Here is a 22,199-nt window from a genome sequence, read left to right as displayed (position 1 = left end):
GGATAAAAGTGTCTGCTAAATTATAAATGGAAATGGAAATGTATTTAAAGTAGACTTTTATCTATAGACCGTTTTTGATTGTCATATGACAACAGAATTTCTAAATGTTGGTTTCTGACTAGTTTTTCAAATATTAAATACTAAATACTTTTTTAAAACTGCTTTTAATGTTTTAAAACGTGTGTCGCCATTTTTAGTTTCAGGTCATAATAATCCAGTCTAGAGTTTTTTTTTTTTTAGTTATTATTTTTTATTGGGTTTTTTCTTTCTTTTTTACCCCAGTCTCTGGACAGTTCCACAAAACAAAACGATAAAATGAAAACAGGCTATAAAATAGAAGCTTAATTCCTTAATTAAATGTTTCAATATATGTATTCTTGAATAATTTAATAGAACAATTTTGAATTTTTTGTACTATATGCTGATATATTATACTGTATAAAAAATTAACTGTTACCTAACTTTCATGTTTACAGAAGTGGTAGGGCACGTGATTTGTCAGCTTTGTTGTCAGCATGTCACGTGATCAGTCAGCTGACGCTATATAAACTGGTCGGGTCGCCTGGGATGCTGTACTATGTTATTTGTCACAACAGACGGACTTTTCAAACACCCCCGCCCAAAGAGACGCGGATTCTTGTTTTATTCATATATGCAGCCCAAGCGTAACACTAAAATTGAAAGATAACACAGTTTCCTGTAGCCGTCGGCCGAGGACTTTATGTGTTATGACTACAGAGTTATGAGGGAGGACTGAGAGAGTTAACGTTAGTTTACCTCAGTGTAGCTCTCCTTGAATCCAGCATGAAGCGCCCGGTGTTCAGCTTATTCTCCGTCTGCGCTGTTTTCTTAGTCTGGACTTTGTTTTCGGCGCCGTGGGGTTCCTCATACCCTCTCGACGGAGGAACAGACTCGCCGCAGCTGAGGTTCGTGGAGGAGTTTGATCGGTTTAGGCTCGGGTTCAGCTGGCACAACATGTCCTGCGCGGTGTGTAAAGCGATCTTCGCCACGCTTGACATTGCTCTCCTGGTGAGACAAGCATTTACTTCATCTAGTTGTTGTCCGTTTTAAACTCCCTTGGCTTTCTTGTCGGTATAAATGTCGCCTTATATTGTAGAGTTAAAAGTAAACTTGATATGTTTTCTTTTGCTCAACATGATGATAGAGCCTATGACTCCACCCGAGCTGCCTAACGTTACTAGACCGCATTTTTTGGCATCGTTTTGGCAGCGCGTGCCCGAGATTGCTGCCATCCTTTACGGATACACTTACTAGTTTAAACCATTTTAAAATATCCGTGTTTAAGTATCTAAATAATATTAATATGTATAAAATGAAATTATGCTTTTTGTTAATGCTTGTTTTTATTGCAATATATAGAAATGTTATATTATTGTATTACTATTATTAGTACTCTTAATTTTATGTGTATATTATTCATTTTTATTGTTATTTAAGCGCATTTATGTATATAATCTAAGTAGCTGTGCTTTTAATGTAATTTATTAATTATTATTATTATTATTATTATTATTATTATTATTATCATCATATACCTTTTTATGTCAATATACTAGTTTTGTAGATATACAAATAATTAACTAATGTTAATACTTTAAAATAGTATGCTTTTAATGTACATTCAATTAATTTAGGTTACATTTTTATTATTATTAAAATTTTTATATACTATTTGAATTTATATTATATCATTTTTATATGCGTAATTCTATATGTATTCTATTATCTGTTGTTCTATTATTATTTTTCATTCTTTAACAAAAATCTTTATTACCAGAGTGACTCAAACATGGAGCGTGTGGCGCATGCTTTAGGAGAGGCCTGTGTTCGACTGCATCTGGCCGAGGCTCAAGTATGCAGAGAAATCACGGAGCTCTTCCGAAACGATGTCATCCTTGCGCTCCAGGAGTCCTTCCTCTGGCCCTCGGAGGCTTGCGCTCTACTGGTGGGACCAACATGTGGCCATTTTGATATTTATGCACCCTGGAATGTGTCCCTGCCGCAGGTCCCCAAACCCCCTGTTAAACCGCCCAAACCTCCCAAAGAGGGTTCTCCACAGAGCCGAATTCTCTTCCTCACGGATATCCACTGGGATGCGCAGTATGCTGAGGGCAGTCTCGTGGACTGTAAGATGCCACTGTGCTGTCGAAATGACTCTGGAAGAGCCAGTTGGAAGCAGACTGGAGCCGGATACTGGGGCACGTATGGCGATTGTGACCTGCCTCTGCGCACAGTGGAGAACCTTCTCCAAAACGTTGCCAAATCTGGCCCATGGGATTGGGTTTACTGGACAGGAGACATTCCAGCACACAACGTGTGGTCTCAGACCCGGGCACAACAGCTGAACGAGCTCGTCACCATCACTAGACTCATACACAAACACCTGGGGCCTAATGTAACCGTTTACCCAGCGGTTGGGAATCACGAGAGCACACCGGTGAATAGCTTCCCTCCTCCGTTTGTACATGGCAATCGGTCATCCCGCTGGCTTTATGACACCATGGCTGAGGAGTGGGCACCCTGGCTGCCAGAGGACGCCCTGGAGACGATACGGTAAAGTACTGACGGAAAATGCTTTAGAAGTTATTTTGGCTAAATCGGTCACATTAATTTACATCACATTTTGATGACATATTGTCACTGATAAATACACAGTCAAATAATTATTATTGTTATATTTTATTTTAATTTTTTTTTGTAATATAATATGACCTTATTGTTAGTTATTTTTATTTAATTGAATTATTTTTATGAATTTATTTATTGTATATTTGATATGTATGCCCCTGGAATGTATCTTATTTGTTAATAATAATAATAATAATATTAATAAAATCGTCATTTATTTACTTACTCATTAACTTACTACATATGTTATACATGTTTATATTTTTGTAATTTTTTTTTTTACTTCCTTACTTGCTTCATATGCGGCGATTTTGCATTTTTTTTTTCCTCCTGGAATGCATCTATTTTTTTATTATTATTGCTGTTGCTGTTGTTTTTGATATTACCATTTAATATAATATTTATTTTGTTTATTTGTTGTTTTTGTAATATTATATCATGTGTCTGTTTGGATATTTATGTCCTCCTTAACATTTTATTGTTGTTGTGTTGGTGGTTGTTTTACTACTACATAATTAATTTATTATTTTATCATTATTATTGTCATTATTATTATTATTATCAACACATACTTACTGATAATGTGTGTTTTGTTTTAGGCGTGGAGGGTTTTACACGGTTGAAGTTGAGCGTGGTTTGAGGGTGGTGTCCCTGAACATGAACTTCTGTGCGCGAGAGAACTACTGGCTGATGGTGAACTCCACAGACCCGGCGGATCAGCTCCAGTGGCTCATACACATCCTACAAGTGTCCGAGAACAAGGGAGAGAAGGTACCAGAAGTTTACAAACATCAGAGAAGCCAGAAAACCTCTTTCCTTTGTGTTAAGAACATAAGAAAACAGACAAGAATGTTGAAGTCGTTTGCTCGCTGCAGCAGTTTAATCAGTTGCAATGTTCGTGTTTGTGGGTTGGAGGTGTTTAAACATCCAGGCAACGTATCACGAGTCAGACCAGATAGAAGCGGATGTGAGACCGTTTCAGTTTTTAACTTGCAGTTTTGCTTTTGCACTTTTGTTTGTATTTGGACATTATATATTCAATGCCAATGATCCTTCTACTACTAAATGTTACTCAAGTTATTTTGTAACTGGTCCACAATTTTTTATTTTTTTCTAAAAAAACCCCCAAAAATCTTGGTTTAAGTTAAATATCTGGACTTTTCTTTGTTGTCTTTTTGTTGTTGTTGTTGTTGTTGTTGTTTAAGAACCAGATCTAACCACAGGTCTGTTTCCGCTGCTCTCTCTCAGGTCCACATCATCGGTCACATCCCCCCTGGACTCTGCTTGAGCAGTTGGAGTTGGAATTACTATCATATAGTGAACAGGTCAGGTGCTTGTGAACACGCTGTATGGGCCAGAGTTCACTTTCATCTGTTGTAACCCGTGGTTGAATCAACACAACTGCGTGACTGTGACCTAAAGGCTTATAACAGCTCCATAGTCTCTTTTTATGATAAGTTTTATATATACGACATACTGTTGCAAAAATGGGTCATGTTGACTGTAACTGGCTGGTTTTGAGATTTGATTGAAACTTTATTTGCCATTTGCCATATGTACCAGGAGGTGTATCTAATGCAGTGGTTAATGGTTCACTTTAGCAAGCAGTCTGGCTCCTTCCTATAATTCTCTTTCATTTTCCAGATATGAAAGCACCATAACTGGACAGTTTTTTGGACACACGCATGTTGATGAGTTTCAGATGTTCTATGATGAAGATACACTGACTCGTCCGCTAAGTGTGGCTTTCATCGCCCCAAGTGTGACCACTTTTGTCAACCTGAACCCAGGTGCTCACTCTGCTATATTAGTTGATAGATATTTTTTTTGTTTGTTTCATTTAATATAATAAAAAAATTATTAATTTATAATTTTAAAAATAAATCATTTGAATCCTGCCTTTTTTTAACTATGTAATTATTTTAATTTGTTTTCATTTTAGCATTGTATTATGTTGTTTTTAAATTATTTATTTTATTTTTGCATATAGTTTACGTTCTCGTTTTTATTATTTTTATAGCATTATTTACACCAAACTGTAGCTTATTGCTATAACATGCTTTTTTTTATTATTATGTTTTATGGTCAGGATATCGCGTGTATTACGTGGATGGAAACTACCCAGGCAGCAGTCGCATGGTTTTGGATCACGAGACTTTTATTCTGAACCTGACTCTGGCCAACAACCAGCCCTCAAAACCTGACCCCAGCCCTTCCTGGACCTTATTGTACCGTGCGTCTAAGGCCTACGGTTTGTCCACACTCTTCCCATCAGACATGGACGCTTTGATCAAAGTCATGAAGAATGATGACCGTGTCTTCCAGCTCTTCTGGTACCTCTTTCATAAAGGCCACGTCTCAGAGCCCTGCACAGACACTTGCAAGACTTCACTGATCTGCCTTCTACACAGCGGACGACACGACCTCGTAACACAGTGTGACGTGCTGCATGGAGATAAACACTCTGTTAGGAAGACGATGTGTTGAGAAAATATGAGAATAAATAGAATTCTAATGGGTTCTTTTTGTAGCATTTATGTTTGCACTTGAAATCATCAAAAGCTGACTTGCTATAGACCACTATTCAAAGCTGTAAGGTATCTTGTCAAGATGGGGTTAAAAAAAAAGAGCAGTTTTGTGAAGATGTGGACTTTAGAGCAGAGAACCAAAGTAAAGTATAACTGGTTGACAGTGGAACAGTTAGTGACTTCACTGAATCATGGCGTGTTAGTGCCTCATAAAAACCACAACTACTCAAACATCTCTGTACTCGTTCTCACTCATGTGGTTCAGCTTGATTTGCGTCACTCTTGATCGGATTGTGGTCTGTCACTTTAGAAGTGTTCTGTGTTATCACTTCCCACATTGACCTATAGTTTGCACACTGGAGCCTGCTGAAGGCTTATTGTAAAAGAAAATGGTTTCAACCACAAGTCGTTTAATTTAATTGTTCATGCAAGGATGAAGAGATCCTGTGGTCATGTGATTGTTTCTCTTTGTGTGAACTGTCACAATAGCTGAAAATGATTTTGCGATTCTAGTGGGATTTTATGAATGTTGAAATGGATTGTCTGAGGTTCGTGATTAATAATTATTTTGCAAGGTGATTTGTTTCTAGATTTAAACCATGTGCATTACAATTCAAAAATTTTGGGTTCACTATGTTGTTGTTGGGAAAAGTAGATTGAGCAACTATGCATTAAATGAATCAATGTAACTTTTGTTAATGTAACAAATTTCTGTTCAAAATCAATACTGTTCCTTTGAACTTTAAAATAATTCTGGGGTAATTCTGTATTGCAGATTCCACAAAATTAAGCATTACAACGGTTTTCAACTGATATAAATAAGAAATTTTTAGGTTCAAAATCATATCATCAGAAAGTTTTTTGAAGACTAGAATAATGATGCTGAAAATTGTTTTGCATCAAATAAATATTTTACATTTTATAATATTCAAATAGAAAAGTTTTATAATTATTAAATCTAGCAGTTTTCACTGCATTTTAATCAAATAAATACTCCATGTACAATACATCTCATGCTTCCCAATACAGCATTGGTAAGCATGAGATGTATTGCAATTTATTTTATTTTTTAAATGGTAGTTCATATTTAAGACTCATCCTTTTTAATTAATTGAGCCCAACTGCAATAAGTGATTTGAGATATGGCATTCAATTACAGAATAGACCTCTGTTACGCTGTTTTATCGAATATAAATATTCAAAAGAATTCAAAACTTAAACCAGAAAAGACCCTTTTCTATTTAAATGTTGAGGATAAGAGCTACATTTATAGAAGCAAGTTACATTATCTGAAAATATATGTATTCTCTTCAGTGAAACTCGTGTCAAATGTGACAGTGCAGGATAGAACCACTAGGAGTCAGTAGATCAAGCCTGATGACAGTATATACTCCAGAAATATTCAAACAGATTTGTCATGGAAGCAGGTGTTTGATATGTAAATACTTTTTTTCACAGTTGCCAAAGACAAACAGAACCACAGAACAAAAACAAAAATTTCCAATACATTTCCACACAAGCATGGAGCAACAACCATGGAAATACAATGAAATGAAAACATTTTTATCACATCTTCTATATCTGTAGGTTTACCTGGAGTGTTTATATTTGCTTCTGTTTTCCAGCTTACTCTAAGTATACCTCGAACAATATCCACTATCAGAGAATTTTCTTCTCAAGGGTCTGTGAAATACAACGTCACTCCGAAGTCCTCCTTATAGATGTCCCAGGTCTTTGATTTGTGCGGATTGTCCAGCTCCTCCCTCGAGAGATACAAGCTACAACAAACAACACAAAGGTTTCAGCTCTCAGAAGGGAAAAAGAACTTCCAAAAACTACAGACAAAAAAAGAAAAACACCTGTTGTTCTCAATAAATGAGGTGTTAAACCAGAAATAGAAAGGACAGTCCTCGTAACCCTTTGGCAAACCCTGGAGAGAGAGAGAAAAAGGAAGTTCAAGCAACAGTGAACCCTCATTTAATCGTTCTGCTGACACTTCATCACATATATGGGTCAGTTCAATACTAAAATAATGGAGACTTACAGCACTGGACTCAAACATGACCTTGATATCTCCGGTCACAACAGGCCCTTCCTGTAAACTGATGACCACCGCATTGTTACCGGTGTCAGGAAACACCTGAGAGAAAAAAAATAATAAAACACGTGACGGGAGGATTAGAATGATATGGAATGTGTACTTTGGTAGACCACTACTAGCTTCACCCTTATTACACAAAACAGAGAAACATGATAAAAGTGTTGACCAACACATCTAGCTTTAGACACGTACTGCACAGTTCTGCTGTTTGGCACAAACACACTGGAAGACGAGCTCTCGCTTCACTATGATCTTCACCTTCAGGTCGCTCCCGTTCCCCTTCCCTACACCTGAACAACCACAGCCACGGGAAATTATACCAAGGGTTTCCTTTGATTACTTAGTGAAAATAAATAGTGAAAATCTGTAACTAAATATTAAGTTGCATACATTTTAATATGAAATATAATTCAATATGAATATATGCAAATTTTTTCACATTTAATGTTTAAATTCCAAATAATACTTTAAGTCGCACATAAGTATAAGTTGCATCAGTCCAAAAATACATCATGACGAGGAAAAAAAAAAGTCGCACTGGACTATAAGTCACGTTTATTTAGAAACAAGAGAAAACATTACCGTCTACAGCCGTGAGAGGGCACTCTATGCTGCTCAGTGTAGGCTACAGGAGCAATGAGCAGCATAGAGCGCCCTCTCGCGGCTGGAGACGGTAATGTTTTCTCTTGGTTCATGTCAAATTAAATTTGATAATAAGTCGCACATGACTATAAGTTGCAGGACCAGCCAAACTATGAAAAAAAATGTGACTTATAGTCCGGAAAATACGGTATACGCATTATATATTACATGTATTTCAAGTCTACTGTTTATGAACTGTATTTATATTTTTATATACTGCTATTCTATATGTGACCCTGGAACACAAAACCAGTCATAAGGGTTTTATACAATATTTATACATCATCGGAGAACTGATAAATACATTTTCCAGTAATGTACTGTTTGTTAGCTGAGATACAACTATCTGAAACCCTGGAATCCGAGGGTGCAAAAAAATAGAATAATAATCTAAATATTGAGAAAACCGCCTTTAAAGTTATCCAAATGAAGTTCTTCGCAATGCAGATATTACTAATCAAAAATTAAGTTTCTATATTTACGTTTTATAAAATATCTTCATGGAACTTGATCTTTATGAAAAATCAATAATGTTGACCCATGCAATGTATTGTTGGCTATTGCTACAAATACACCTGTGCTACTTAAGACTGGTTTTGTGATCCAGGGTCACATATATAATACTTTAATTAAATATTTTATTTCACATGTTTCTCACGTATATTTTAATATGTTTTTAAAGTAATATATTTATAATAATTGACTACAGGCTGGGTCTTACCTGCGATGGAGTGGATTCGAATGCTCTTTATTTTCAGGCTCTTCTGGAGTGGTAGCTGACGGTTGTATTGGTTCTTCATGATCTCATAATAACCAACGTACCTACTCTGCAAGTGCATGACAAACAGATATTTATCAATAAAAAAAAATATATATTCACTGATTACTGTTGGATCAGTGGCTTCCAATCCAGTGTCACACACACACACACCTGTGAGGGAGTCTCAACACCCTGGAACTTCGAACTCATACTTTTATCGGTCCGTCTCTCCCCGAAGTAGTCCAAACTCTCCTGTAAGACAGTTTATAGAAAATCTGAACACAATCTTGGATGAGAAGGACTCCAAATGTAAATATGCATTTTTTCCAGCAGACTGTACCTGTGCATTCTCAAACTGGTCGCTGTCGATGAGCCACGTGCACACCATAGTCCCCGTCCGCCCTGTTGAACAAAACCCAAGCATTACACACTTCAGACAGATTGTATATTCACAATCAACACTGAATACCCCCAAACGACAGACCTTTTCCTCCTTTGCAGTGGATGGCGATCACATTGCTGGGGTCTGCTGCCATCCAGTCCCTAACACAGGCCGTGTACTGCAGCATATCTCTGACAGCATTAATAACAAACAGAGCTTCAATCAAGCCTCAAACCTTGCTTAAACTTCCCATTTTGATGTTCAGTTGACGTGACAGCACACTTACTCGAGTGACGGCACGTTATGGTCATCGATCATAACACGCTCCACTCTATAGTGAAAGAACTTTGGATCGTAGCCCTTCTCACCTGAAACCAGAAGTCAGAGTAGCCCCCTTTATTTATCACTCCTTTAAAAATGATCTGTACCTGAAGATTATCTGGACTGTACAACGGAGGTAAAATAATCTGCTAGAGATCATAAAGAGAATCGTCTACTCACTACAGAGGTTAAACACCTTGTAGTGATCCAGATGTTTGGTGTCCAGGAATCTAGCGACCTCCTGAAATGTGCCATATATTCATCATACAACTGTTGCAATGTTTTCTGAACGATTCAGATATGTAAAATGCTACTTTGTGTCTTACTCTGATTGGGTTCCTATAGAGCGCCTGCTTCCCAGAAGAGGGAAAAGACATGGCAATGACTCTTTCTGAAGAGACACAAGACCAATGATTAATCACTGGTTTGCAAATTAATTCATTTCGATGCTGTTTATATTGTTTTAAATGAATTTAAAATGATACATCTGAAAAAAAAAAAAACACATGAAGATGAGCTGAAATGGCTATATTTCTGCCAACTACAACAATAAGCGATCAAACCTGTGACATAAGTAAGGTCCAGATCAAATCCATCTTTTTGGTACCGTCTTTTGTTCTCGGACACCTGTGGAAATTAAGTTTATGTAGCAATTTCATACAATATAAAAAGCTTTACATGAGAGTGAGAAATGTGAAAGAACAAATTTTTTAAAAGATACAAAATAAAGACATTTTGTGCGTCTTTGAACACAAACAGATCGAAAAACTGTATCTGATGACTTTTAAGCTCAAATTTAAGGCTTTTTAAAACCTGCACAAATAAAATTAATATGTATGAGCAGGGCAATGTCTATGGTATCATTTTAAATGATAAAATGACTGTATAAATGTAAAAAGCATGATTTCCAGTTCAGATACAGGTTTTCCACAAAAACGATCACATTTCAACCTTTAAACCCTTTTTAGTCAGAAGTATCCATTATTATATTAAACGGTTTCATCAATCAGTTATTATATTAATTAAAGTACGTCTAAATATATTTTACAGTCTTAATTATTCAGATTTGTGTAATGCATCATCTTGGTGATCCACAGGTTCACATTCACTGCTCACTACGGCTCGATTTTCACTTTGTCTGAACGAAAACAGCAGACGCGGTTATTAAAAAAGGCAGCAGAGATACTGCAGAGATCACAGTTCTTTAAATGACCGCACCACAAACTGCGTTGTCCAACGTTGTCTTTGTATCACTCACCATTCTCCTGGTGACCTTTTCAAGCTCTTTCTTCTGAGAGGCCAGTCTGAAGACACGTACCAGAATCAATATCCTCAGAAACCTCAGGAAAGTGACCGCCCTGCAAACACACCATTTCAATATCGTTATTCTGCTATAATACTGGGTGAAATGTGAGCATGGTGAGAATGTGTTCAATCTGCTGTACCTGGGAATCAGGCTAGCTCCGGAGAGATCGGTGAACGCGTAGATCATGGTGACCACCAGGGTAACGACCACAATACAAGCATCCATTATATTCAGTTTTAAGCTGAAATACACTTTGAATCTGAGAAAGCAGATGATTTAAAAAAGGTTTAAAGGAATAGATCCTTAATATGTAAAATAATACCTTTCCCTGAGCTTGTGCACCATTTAACTTATATTTGTGCTCGAGCTCTAGGAAACTGGTCCAGAGAGATAAAAACTCATTTGGGAAAACAGACTGGAAATGTGTTTTCTGCAACTCATTTCCTATGATGAGCAACATGAGCGCTACAGCGCTATTGGTCACTTTGCTTTACTTTAAATGATGCAAGATGAAAGACTAAAGCCACAAAAAGACTTTGAAAACCTACTTACCCTTCCACGTATACACGGAGCAGCACATCGATGAGGAAAAAGAAGGAGATGACAAGAGAAACAGACTCCATTGCTCTTCTAACATCGTGACTGCCGCTGGAAAGAGAGAAGTCCACAATGACCAGAATAATGTCCACTATGATCAGTACCAGGCCAAAAACACTGCAAATAAGAAGAGAACAACATAGAAAAACATTCAAACATAGGCCTAGTCTAAAATCTATTTAAAAATATATATTATTGGATTTTTTAGGTCTCTTTATGTGTCATTCTGAAATGATCCCACTCACCGAAAACCAAAAGACATCACAAAAGGAGCTATAGTTTTTCGGACACGACTGCAAAACAATTCAAATACAGGATGAAACGTAAGAATATTAATTCCAAAACATCACAATGTCAACAAATCATAAGATGACTTACTGGTACATGGTGTCTGGGTCCTCAGTCTCTTCCCTTCCATCATCGATCCGCACCTCTGCCTCGTCTTTCACCCCATTACTGCTACAATATAGATACATAGACAGAAGATACAACATAACCACCTTGGATCATTTTAGAGAAGTAAAGCTTACAAACATCAGACATTAGAGTCATTTGTTAAACACAATGTAATTCTGCTGGGGAAAGTGCTGAATTACCAAAGTCTGGAATTACCCATTTAAAGGAGGGCCAGTAAAAGTCATGATGCTGGTGAACTGTTATAAGTTCATGTGAACGTTATTCACTTACCCATTAACTTCCATGGAATCTAACCCAGGGTTGAAATGCACGGATGTCATTTTTACAGGAAAGTTTTAAGTTTCTCTCTGAAAAAAATATAATTACATATTAAAAAATAAAAATTAAAAATCTATTAAGATAGTATATACTCTCTTTATATATGACAGTATGCTAGTTTGAGTTATGACAGAAGTAAAAAAAGAAATAAAGCAGAATTAGGTCTAACAAACTTAAACATGACAAAAGATATACTTACTTTAGACCAATAAATCCTCAGAAGTTCAGAATTCGGCACCAGAAAGATTCGAAATCAAGTATGAAGCCCTAAAATAAATATCTACATGAAGAAGTATAACAAAAACTAAAATTGTTTGTTTCAGTCTGCACAGAGATCATAGCAAAGGAATGCCAGCTTTGTGAAAACCGATACAAACCAGTCAGAACGCGCATCCGGGAAAACTGTTTTCCTTCCCTTTGCTCGACTCGCAGCTTTTCTGCTCTCTCTGAACAATCACATGCTCCTCAAACAGGCTTTCTGTGTCAGGTCTCCATGACTGTCTTTACGAGCGGTGACTGTCCCGTGATTTTTTGGTGATAACAAAGGAAGGAGGTTCAAAGGTTAGCAGTAGTTTTCTTCTGTCTTCCATCCACATCCACATTCACACACCGCCCCCTTAATTCACTCCTGCTGCAGACGTAGCGGTTTTAACTTCCTCGTGCGCTTAAGTTAACATTCACACAAAGTTAGTATAGGAGAATGGGAACGGTGTTAACAAAACAAATGCGTTCCTTAAATCCACTGAGGTATTATACTTCGTAGTGTTAATAAAATATGGTTGTAAAAGTGAGTTTGCGTGCGCACGCGCAATACAGGTTTTTTTGTTATCTTGGGGGCTTAACAGCCTAACTTTATTCCATCACCTCAGTAATTGTAAGTCCTTCTAGAGACATTTTTTTTTGTGTGAAAACTGCTTCATAAAATAACAAAGTATTGATTTGAATAATATCTAAATGTCGTCTGTATTAAAGGAACAGTTCACGCAAAATAAAATTCTTTAGGCTACTTAATTTCCTCACACCTTTTCTAATACGTTGGCCTAAATTACATTATTTTCTGTGTAGAAAACAAAAAGCCTATAGAAATGTTAAATATAAAAAGCTAAATTAGCTGCCTATCCTATAGGCTATTCAGATGGTAGCTATTGCTAATCATAATACTACAGGTTTTGTTTGTTTTATGTGGAATAGAAATTCCACATAAATTACACAGAAAACATGTTGTTGCTTCTGGTATGTGTGGAATGGTGGAAGATGAAGCATCTTTCTGACCCAGAGGACAGATAATGTGGACCATGTGGAACCAGCAGTGCCTATAAATATTAGAAATGAAAGCCTGGAGGGCATTTCATTGACACTTAATCTGGAGAAGGGTAAGAACACCACGTACCACTTGCCTTCTGTAAGTATAGACTTATGTTTTATAAACCTTTATTGATATAGTTTTTTTAAGACTACATTGCTTATTATTTTTATTTAAACATTTTGCAGTTTTGAATGCAAATTAAATGAAAGCTTATGTTTGCTACATTGGACGAGTTTAACACTTTTCTCCATTTTCTTGTAAAGAATATTAGATAGTCATGTCACAGCTGGTGTTTATCTTGGTGTTTCATGCTCTCACATTTCTGCAAATCTCAGTAAGTTTCACTAGATTTTCTACAGTATCTAGACATTACACAGAAAAACAGCTTATAGAAAAAGAGCCAAAGACAGAAGAATAATATTGCCTTTGGTTTATTGAGGCAGAGGAAGACTGCCAAATATCTGAAGTGTTGAAGCTGAAGGAAGAGATTCGTAAGCTAAATAATAAATTGCTGATTGGGGAATGGAAAGTTATGCATCTGCGTAATCACCGACGCTTTAAACTGATTCCCAACCTGGAACTATCACTGGAACACCAGGAGACCCCTGAAAACAACACTGAACATTCACCCACCCTACCAAGTACAGGAGGCTCATTATTAGTTCATGACAAAGGTAATGCTATTGTTACAAGAAATCTGTGTACGTTGTTAATTTGTAATTAAACCTTTTCATAATTTCATGAGAACTGATAATGAACAAATTTTGAAATGTTTTAAAATATATATATATATTTTTTAATCCATCTGGGGTCTTGAGTCTATTTAAGTTTTATTAGATTTTATTGTATTTTTTTATTTTTACTGTGTTATTGCTGGGGTTAAACTGACATACAAAAGGGAAAGAAAAGTACATTCTGATAAAACAGACTTAAAACTTCAAAAAGAAAGTTGATCTCATATAGATATATATTTTTTTACATTTATGTCTGTTAGATTGTTCTGAGTTATATGACAGACTAAAACCAGGGAGCGGATTCTACAGGATTAAACCCAAACTGTCAGCTGAACCATTCCTTGTGTACTGTGAGATGGAAGATGGTGGGGGCTGGACTGTGATTCAGAAACGGATCAATGGGAAAGTTGATTTTGACAGGTAGCCTAAGTCTACTGTCTTTGTACTAATTAATATTTTCACGGGAAGTTTATATTCTTACATTCAGACCCACATAATGATCAGTATGAACAAATCAGCATTTCTATTCACAGAAAGTGGGAAGATTACAAAAATGGGTTTGGTGATTTTCAGTCAAGCAAAGATGAATTCTGGATTGGGAATGATCATATTCATGCCCTGCTCAATGATGGTAAGATTTGTAAACAAGCTGATTACTGAGATCATTCTGCTCTAAAATAATACAATTAAAATCCTCTTTAGGTGAAAATGTGATGAAAATTGAACTGATGGACTGGAAAGGAGAGCGATCCTATGCCTTATATGACAACTTCAGAGTGACAGATGAAAAAGTATGTTTTTTTTGTTCCTACCTTTAACAATTTAATGTCTCCTATTCCATCCAATTCCTTTTGCTCACATTATTCCTCATCTATCCTCAGGATAAGTACAGGCTGCACTACGGGATGTATAGTGGTCAGGCTGGAGATGCCCTGTCCGGAGGGGCCAATATGGTGGAGCAATGGTCAGCCTCTCATAACGGCATGCAGTTCACTACCAGGGACCAGGATCATGATCGCTACCTGCAGGGAAACTGTGCTGTTGAGAACAGGGGAGGCTGGTGGTATAACAGGTGATTCTGAGAGCTTTCTGAACTTTATGGGCATAACTTTTTTTTATATAGTTAACACAGAATCTTATGTTACCTGGTGCTTGCTTACAGGTGTCATGCTGCCAATCTTAATGGGAGATTTTACAGAGGTGGAGAGTACAAAGCCAAATATGATAATGGTGTGGTCTGGGGCACCTGGAGAGGACTATGGTACTCTCTCAGACGCACAGCCATGAAGGTCCGGCCAAGTTCCTACATGGACAACTTAGGGAGTGGAGTAGGACCCATTGAGTAGCACAATAGCTGAACAGTCTCATCATGCATATTTGTGTATGTAACAGTGTATTAACTATAAGATTTACAAGGTATGTGTCAACAATAAGAACGGATCTTGTAGGAATAAAAGAAAAAAATTATCTTGATAAACTGAATGAATACATTGGCTTACATATTACAGTCATGATTTGATATTAAGTAAAATTATATGCTTATTGTTTGAGTAAAAGGGAAAATATAATAATACAACATTGCATGCAATAGCATACAGCATGTATACCATAATAAAGCAGCATCTAGACATACTGAAAGTCTTGATTGAGATTTTGTATCAAACTATTTTTATCTTACATAGTGTATCTTTAACATGGTTGACAGTAAAACAAACATTCATTAAAGAAATGTGCTGTATGTATATTTTCACCTGTTCTCCAAACTCCTGAGAATTGACATGTTCCAGTGTACAAACAAATCCAAATATGTACAAAATATTCTTGTGATATGGATACTGTATAAAGTCCAGGATAGTGGTTTGCATATGTTCAAAATGGCTTTTCAAATTAATAGTCAAAACTCCATAAATAAAAATAAAATTGATCATAGATTTCATTTCAAGTCTTGTAAACAATATAATACAAAGAGCTATCAAAATCTTATATGCACGTCCACATGGAGCAAAAATAAGCTCCTACTATTAAAAACAAGTGCTTCATTCTATTAAGACTTTTATTATAAGTTTAAGTTTGCCTCAGCATCGTATAGGAACCTTGCATGAAAGCAGGTTTGATCAGGTAAGTTTATGAATAGTCAGAACCTCTACTCCATCATCATCACCCAAGTATCCGGAAATGTCCATCATGTGCTGCTCTAACTCTGTAAGGCTGTACGGGGAATTGCTGTAGTCCGCAGAGAGAGGAAGGCTACGACAACGTCCCCTGCGCTGGTCTGAGGTAGAAAATGTGGAACTGCGTTGCCTTTGGCAGGTTGATGAATTAGCCTCTCGTAGCTTCCTGGCTAGTATGTTCCTCTGGATGGGTGAAGGACCTCTTCTGTTCCAGTTCTGTTCAGCTCGGTCCATTGCAGAAGATGGGCTTCGAGCCACGCGATGACGGTCCACCAAGGGCTCCTTTGTTGGTGTCAATGGAACTGAATCTTTCATGTTTGACTGAGATGGGGGAGTTCCAACCCATGGTCTTCTCCTGTGGTCCACTGAGCTATCAGTTATTCTAGGACTGGAACAAGACCAGACCTCAAGTTCAGGAAGTGTATGCTCCCAGGGTCTGCTTCTACAGCTCCCCTCTGGAAGCTGGCGAGGAGTCACCTGGGTCATGCTTCTTTCTCGGTAGGGTCGGGACGGGGGCAGCTGATTCTGGTTGTTCTCATTGAAGCTTGAAGTTCTCCTAAAGTTGGGATTCTTGGAGTATGGCACTCTACTGCGTTCCACCATCTCAACCCAGTCAGCTGTACGCTCAAGACGATGAGAACTAGCACTGAATGAAGACTTCCGGGGAGTCAGCAACAAGTCCACCTTTTGTCTGTCTGTTAAAGCATTGTTTTTGGGAGGCCACGTGGGCTCTGGAAAGGGAGACCTTATGCGGAAGTGACTGCTGCTTGACTCTTCTGGGCTGTCAAGTTCTTGGGGCACTGGGGTTAGACCAGAAGGGGTTGAAGCCATTGGTTCTAGCATGGTGTCATCGACTGGACTTTGGGACACATGGTAGATTTGAGTGGCCTCTTTTAAGCCTTTCTTTTTCATCTCCTTGAGCTGCTGTTGAGCCAAGCGGTAGCCAAAAATAGGTGGAACGATCTTTTGTCCAGAAGGAGACATCCTCTCCGGGTCTTGAGAAAGAGGAAGAGGAAGAGACATGCTCTGTTGACGAGCCAACACACCTCGGTCCGAAGGTCCCTGCTTTGCAGGCAAGGTAAGTCCCTTCTGGAGGGGAGCTGCCTGGAGACTTTCTGAGAAACTGGGTCTCTGCATGCTGTGACCACAGATAGAAGCCTCATCAGAGTTCTTCCGACCGCTGGGAGAGTGCAGAGAGCCACGGCGCATGGAGCTGCACTTTGGGGCACGACAGAGTTTTCTCCACACGGTGATAACGATAGTGGCCAGGATTACAGCCAGGCACAGGGAGATCCCAGCCACTACCACTAGATTCCCAGTTAGGGCTGAGTTCACAGCTGGCGGAGGGGTCAGGGGTGGATGCGGAAGCTCCTCTACATAAAGAAACAAATAGAATCGAGTTTGTTCTGAAAACAAAAACAAAAGAAAATAGATGAAAACAGTAAAATGCTTACCAGTGCAACCTTCTAGTGAACAGTGTGACTGCTCTCTAACCATGCCAGTGCATTGCATCCCACCACTAGAGGGCAACAGACATTCACGAACACGCTCTCGCACCCCTTCTCCACATGTCACACTACAACCACTCCATGGCTGCCATGGTCCCCACATTCCTTTAGCGCAATGATACATATAAGGGAGAAGAAATCCATAAGAAAATTAGTACATTTTGTCTCAAGAAAATGTAAATTATGCTTTGCCATCAAAATCCTTGCTAGAGTGTTCTGGGTAATTGTTAGCTGGTTGCAATGCTATGTTTAATATTTAGGGTTAGAGGTTAGGGCTGGGGTGTCCAGTGCTGCTCCTGGATGGCTGTTTTCCTGCAGAGTTTAGCTCCAACACACTTGCCAAGAAGTTTCTAGATATCCTAAAGACCTTGATTAGCTTGTTCAGGTCAATTTATTTGGCACTGGCGGCAAACTTGACTGGAAAGTGGCCCTTCAGGAGTAGGACTGGACACCCCTGCGTTAAGGGTTCAAATCAATGATTACTAAGTATAAACAACAGCAATAGTGATAAATGCCTTTGTATTCACCACTAGTTAGTGAAATTAGCAAATTAATTAGCAATTAAAAATAATTTGGAATGTTTGCATTTAGGTTGATTTATTCAGGCCTAAATCATAACATTAAGAACAAATCAGTGGTGCTTATTCCAGATTAAATTTTTTATTTTTTTGAACATGCTCAGCTGATAAAAGCAGACTCACTTGTATGTCTTTGCACAATCACACAGGTGTGGGCTAAACTGGGAGCCTTACTGTAGACGAGTGTGAAATTGAAACAGTACTTATTCCTGCCAGGGTCAAAGATGGAGCAATTAAACTCAGTCTCATTCTCCCCTTGTGTGAGGAAATTAAAGGCCAATTGAGAGGGAGTAGCCATGTCATTACTCTCTTCCTTATAAAGCAGAACTTTTCCGTTTGTAACTGTACATGGAGGAGTGATTCGACGGACAGAAACAGCTCCTTCACAGCCACTTTTGTAAATGTTATCCACAACAAGCTTGTAGGTGAAGATGCTGGACAGGTAAAGAGGACCAGAGGATTTGATGTCTTGCTGGATGTGAGGGGATTTTAGGGAAATCTGGATGAAGCCACGCTCTGTCAGAAGGGATGCACATGGCATCTCCAGATGCTGTGACCTAACTACTTTAATATTATGTCTTATCTGGTTCTGCACCTTCTCAAAGGTGTTCCTCCCTACCTGGACTTGTTCCAGGTAGCTGACGTCAAGAAAGAGAGTTGAAGCTTTGCTGCTAGAACAAGGATGGAAGTTGTCGTTAGTGTACACTCCAATCGTAAAGTCATTAGAGCTCCGGTTGTTGCTGCCACGATCCACTGCCAGGTGAAAGGTGGGCCAGTGCACATGCAGAACTGGACTCCACCACCAGATGGCACTCCTGTTAGACACACCAAGGATGTGCTTCTGCTCCATTCGGAATCTGAAAGTACCTGCATACAGGAAGCAAGAGCAGTTGAACTCCAGTGACCCATCTGATTGGTTAAGTGGAAGCGACCTGGAGAGTACTGTAACATCCCTGTCGATGTCAATCAATGACACGGTCAGCCTGTGGTCGGTGAAGTTGCTTTCAGTGTTGTAATCCACAAACACACTGGTGTTGCTCAAGGCGATGTGCATTGATGGCCAGAGATGGATACCAGCCATTGCTATACAAAAAAATAAAAATAAAATATAAATTAAAATCACTCAAGAGACCTAAAACTTTGATGCTTAATTTGATGAACAGTTTGGATATTTGCCAACTTATTGTCATGAAGTTGGGTGAGAGGTTTCCTGTAGCTATAGCTTCTGTGTGGTTGTTAGCATGTAGTTATACTGTTACAAGAATGTTCTGTGTGGTTTGTAGATGGTATTCACTGGTCAAACACTAAAACCCATTCTCAAGTTTCTATGGTTGTGGTTCTCCTCTGGCTTAGGAGTTTTTTGCACGTCTTACTCTAAAAGTCTAATTTCTAAAAACATTAGAAGACTGCCAACTACAGGCCTGGAAGAAATTTCACATCATTATTATTCTCTTCTTGTTGGCCTTTCTGCTACATTTATTGACACTCACTGTCTGTTGGACAGAAAATAATATGGACAAAAGGTAGGAACGTGATCTTTAGAATACGCTAGCTCACATATATCGCCAGTATATGTACCACAGCCCATTGTGATGGAGCACATGTGCTAACAACTACAGTAGATCATGACTTCAAATCGTGATCATGACTAAATTGGTCATTTTAAATGGGATTTTTTTAGACCTAGATTAGACATTATGGTTTATATCTAATATTACTGTAGATATAAGGTTGTACATTTGGAGCCATACGTTAAACTTAACTATGCAACACTAAAAACACATAAATTCTCAGAATTTTCAAGTTTAAGTTCTACTGCTGCACAGCACTGTTGTCTATTCCCGCAGTATGAGAACTTGAGGAGGCATTGTGATTTACAAATGCTATGTGTGTGGGTCACTTCCTGCAGAAAAAACAAATACGTCCAGGGGAAGAGAGTTCAGGAAAAGTCAGTGACCCTCCCTTCCCCCTCCCTACATTTTCCTCTCCAACTTGATTCACCACGGTGCACTTGAAACCAATTTACTTGCCAATCACTGACCTTCATTTAAACTCTTTTTTGCATGAGAAGCAGAAAAGTTGGATTATATAACTGAACATTTGTGCCGTTGTCATGATTCCTGCGGATGTAATGAGAACTAAATAGTTTGATTACACCTGTTGCACTGCAGGTTTGGAGTTCCTTGCCAAAGTCACCTATGGTTTGCATGTTTGCGGGCATTAAGGCATAATTTTCCATACAGCTGCTTTGGCATACAAATATAAAGTTGACCTGACAAACTTCCAGGATAAACTGTTCTTTAAAATCTAAGGACATCTTCTCACCAAATCCCATCAGGAAGAGCAGGACAAATAGGGTCGCTGTAGGGAAACCCAGTGTCATTCCGACTTCTGCGGCCTCTTATCTTTCTTTGTCCACATCACCCCAATCCACTGTTATTCACTCTGTCCTGACACAGATCAAATTCAATAAGACACAAGATATGAATATGTTCATTCTCCGTACCACACGTTTTGTTTTGATAATCACCTAACTCTTTCACTGGACTATCAATTGGTGGAAAAAAGAATTTGAATATCTTCTAGATAATCTCACATTTTAACACATAGTATAGACTATTCAGTGCATACATATATAGGCTACACTTACACTTAATAAAATAAAGGCTATAAACACAATGGCTTTTCTTCATTTAATGTTTTTTTCTTTATCCAAACTGAGCAAGGCTAAATAAAAATAATAATAAAAAAATAAAATACAACTTTTTATTTTCTTTGAGACAATTATTTGTATATATAATAGCCTTTCTATAAAGAATATATATATATATATATATAGAGAGAGAGAGAGAGAGAGAGAGAGAGAGAGAGAGAGAGAGAGAGAGAGAGAATATAGAGAAAATACCAATATACATTCTATTTTAATATATGTATTCTTTATATTTTATTATGAGTATAGAATTACAAACTACTATATATTATTCTATTATAAAATAAAATCATAAGTTATAATGTTGCTGGGGCACAATACTGATTTGAACACTCACAAATTCCTATTACTTTTTGTTGTAAACTTACTACTCATATTATCCAGATATCTGTACTCTTGAACGTATACAAAACAAACTTAAAAACCCTTCATGCATGACACTTCTTACAGGTATAAACAAAACCTGTCGATAGGCTATACGTAAAAGCTAAAATTAAAGGTAAATAAAGGTGTAGAGGTAGATGATAAAAGTATTTTACTTACATATGACATTGAGTCGAATGTATACCGTTATGTTCTTGTATCCTGATCGGGCTGAAAGTCATCACGATAGCGTGAGCTTTGTTTTTAAGCGTCAAATGAATGAACGTCACGCTCTGAGGTACGCTCGAGACTGAGCGACAGTGAACGCGCGCTCCCGTGCTTCCTCTACCGGCGGTCTCAGGGAAATTAAGTTAGGATGCGCTCTGGTCTCCACAAAAACAGAAACGAATTGTGAAGAACTGAATATTTTACATTTTTATATAAATCCAAGGCTTTCTATAAATACAGCCAATTAGCTACTGTAGTTCATGTAACCAAACATAGATTATCAGAGTTTAGCGGTGAATCATCTGCTTAATATTTTAAAAAACCTCTCCTCAATAAATCTCCTCACAATGGAGAGGTCTGTCTCAAGATGAGCTTGGCATTTCAGGCAAATTTTAAATTCATTAATATATTAAACTATATTTAGGAGCAGTCTACTCATTGTAAAAGCAGTTGTCATTACTGGCTCACAAGCCTTCATGGAAAGAGCTTAGAAAAACAGATCATAATTCTTCAGTACTAGCAATTAGTGCCATAAAAGACCAACAGTGCTACTGAAGCATGAAATGAAACGTGATAACAC

At 37.8% G+C, this 22,199-nt stretch overlaps 4 protein-coding genes across 7 annotated transcripts; 2 read left to right on the top strand and 2 right to left on the bottom strand.

Annotated features, from left to right (window-relative positions):
* The first annotated feature begins 564 nt into the window (after positions 1 to 564).
* smpd1 (sphingomyelin phosphodiesterase 1) lies at positions 565 to 5,170 on the top strand. Its single transcript, XM_052567744.1, has 6 exons — positions 565 to 1,029; positions 1,799 to 2,574; positions 3,249 to 3,420; positions 3,898 to 3,974; positions 4,294 to 4,439; positions 4,739 to 5,170. The coding sequence occupies exons 1-6, from the start codon at positions 805 to 807 to the stop codon at positions 5,134 to 5,136; spliced, it is 1,794 nt and encodes a 597-aa protein (XP_052423704.1). The 5' UTR covers positions 565 to 804; the 3' UTR covers positions 5,137 to 5,170.
* Positions 5,171 to 6,545: 1,375 nt separating this feature from the next.
* Positions 6,546 to 12,548, bottom strand: tpte (transmembrane phosphatase with tensin homology). Of its 2 annotated transcripts, none has more exons than XM_052567747.1 (20): positions 12,399 to 12,548; positions 12,221 to 12,288; positions 11,974 to 12,050; positions 11,665 to 11,745; positions 11,532 to 11,579; positions 11,242 to 11,403; positions 10,829 to 10,948; positions 10,642 to 10,741; positions 9,947 to 10,010; positions 9,710 to 9,774; positions 9,564 to 9,624; positions 9,349 to 9,430; positions 9,165 to 9,253; positions 9,021 to 9,082; positions 8,852 to 8,932; positions 8,642 to 8,747; positions 7,471 to 7,568; positions 7,222 to 7,317; positions 7,037 to 7,107; positions 6,546 to 6,955 (listed from the first exon to the last, which is right to left on the bottom strand). In XM_052567747.1, exons 3-20 carry the CDS (start codon positions 12,021 to 12,023, stop codon positions 6,853 to 6,855), a joined length of 1,539 nt encoding a protein of 512 aa, XP_052423707.1. In that variant the 5' UTR covers positions 12,024 to 12,050; positions 12,221 to 12,288; positions 12,399 to 12,548; the 3' UTR covers positions 6,546 to 6,852. The 2 variants fall into 2 exon arrangements, with proteins under 2 accessions (XP_052423707.1, XP_052423705.1); XM_052567745.1 differs by having other exon boundaries at positions 12,221 to 12,301; positions 12,399 to 12,547.
* fgl1b (fibrinogen like 1B) lies at positions 12,444 to 15,693 on the top strand. Of its 2 annotated transcripts, none has more exons than XM_052567750.1 (9): positions 12,444 to 12,582; positions 13,298 to 13,394; positions 13,591 to 13,661; positions 13,767 to 14,001; positions 14,322 to 14,481; positions 14,595 to 14,692; positions 14,764 to 14,852; positions 14,943 to 15,133; positions 15,224 to 15,693. In XM_052567750.1, the coding sequence occupies exons 3-9, from the start codon at positions 13,605 to 13,607 to the stop codon at positions 15,405 to 15,407; spliced, it is 1,014 nt and encodes a 337-aa protein (XP_052423710.1). In that variant the 5' UTR covers positions 12,444 to 12,582; positions 13,298 to 13,394; positions 13,591 to 13,604; the 3' UTR covers positions 15,408 to 15,693. The 2 variants fall into 2 exon arrangements, with proteins under 2 accessions (XP_052423710.1, XP_052423709.1); XM_052567749.1 differs by having other exon boundaries at positions 13,298 to 13,423.
* A 13-nt stretch (positions 15,694 to 15,706) lies between these two features.
* Positions 15,707 to 22,154, bottom strand: LOC127966620 (thrombospondin type-1 domain-containing protein 1). Of its 2 annotated transcripts, none has more exons than XM_052567740.1 (5): positions 21,572 to 22,154; positions 20,644 to 20,768; positions 18,442 to 19,401; positions 17,687 to 17,845; positions 15,707 to 17,605 (listed from the first exon to the last, which is right to left on the bottom strand). In XM_052567740.1, the coding sequence occupies exons 2-5, from the start codon at positions 20,699 to 20,701 to the stop codon at positions 16,176 to 16,178; spliced, it is 2,607 nt and encodes an 868-aa protein (XP_052423700.1). In that variant the 5' UTR covers positions 20,702 to 20,768; positions 21,572 to 22,154; the 3' UTR covers positions 15,707 to 16,175. The 2 variants fall into 2 exon arrangements, with proteins under 2 accessions (XP_052423700.1, XP_052423701.1); XM_052567741.1 differs by having other exon boundaries at positions 20,644 to 20,763.
* Positions 22,155 to 22,199: the final 45 nt, after the last annotated feature.

Source organism: Carassius gibelio, chromosome B10, assembly GCF_023724105.1.
Source record: "Carassius gibelio isolate Cgi1373 ecotype wild population from Czech Republic chromosome B10, carGib1.2-hapl.c, whole genome shotgun sequence".
Taxonomy (NCBI): Eukaryota; Metazoa; Chordata; class Actinopteri; order Cypriniformes; family Cyprinidae; genus Carassius; species Carassius gibelio.
The sequence above is the reverse complement of the archived record's forward strand: the minus strand, read 5'-3'. Positions and strand labels throughout refer to the sequence as shown.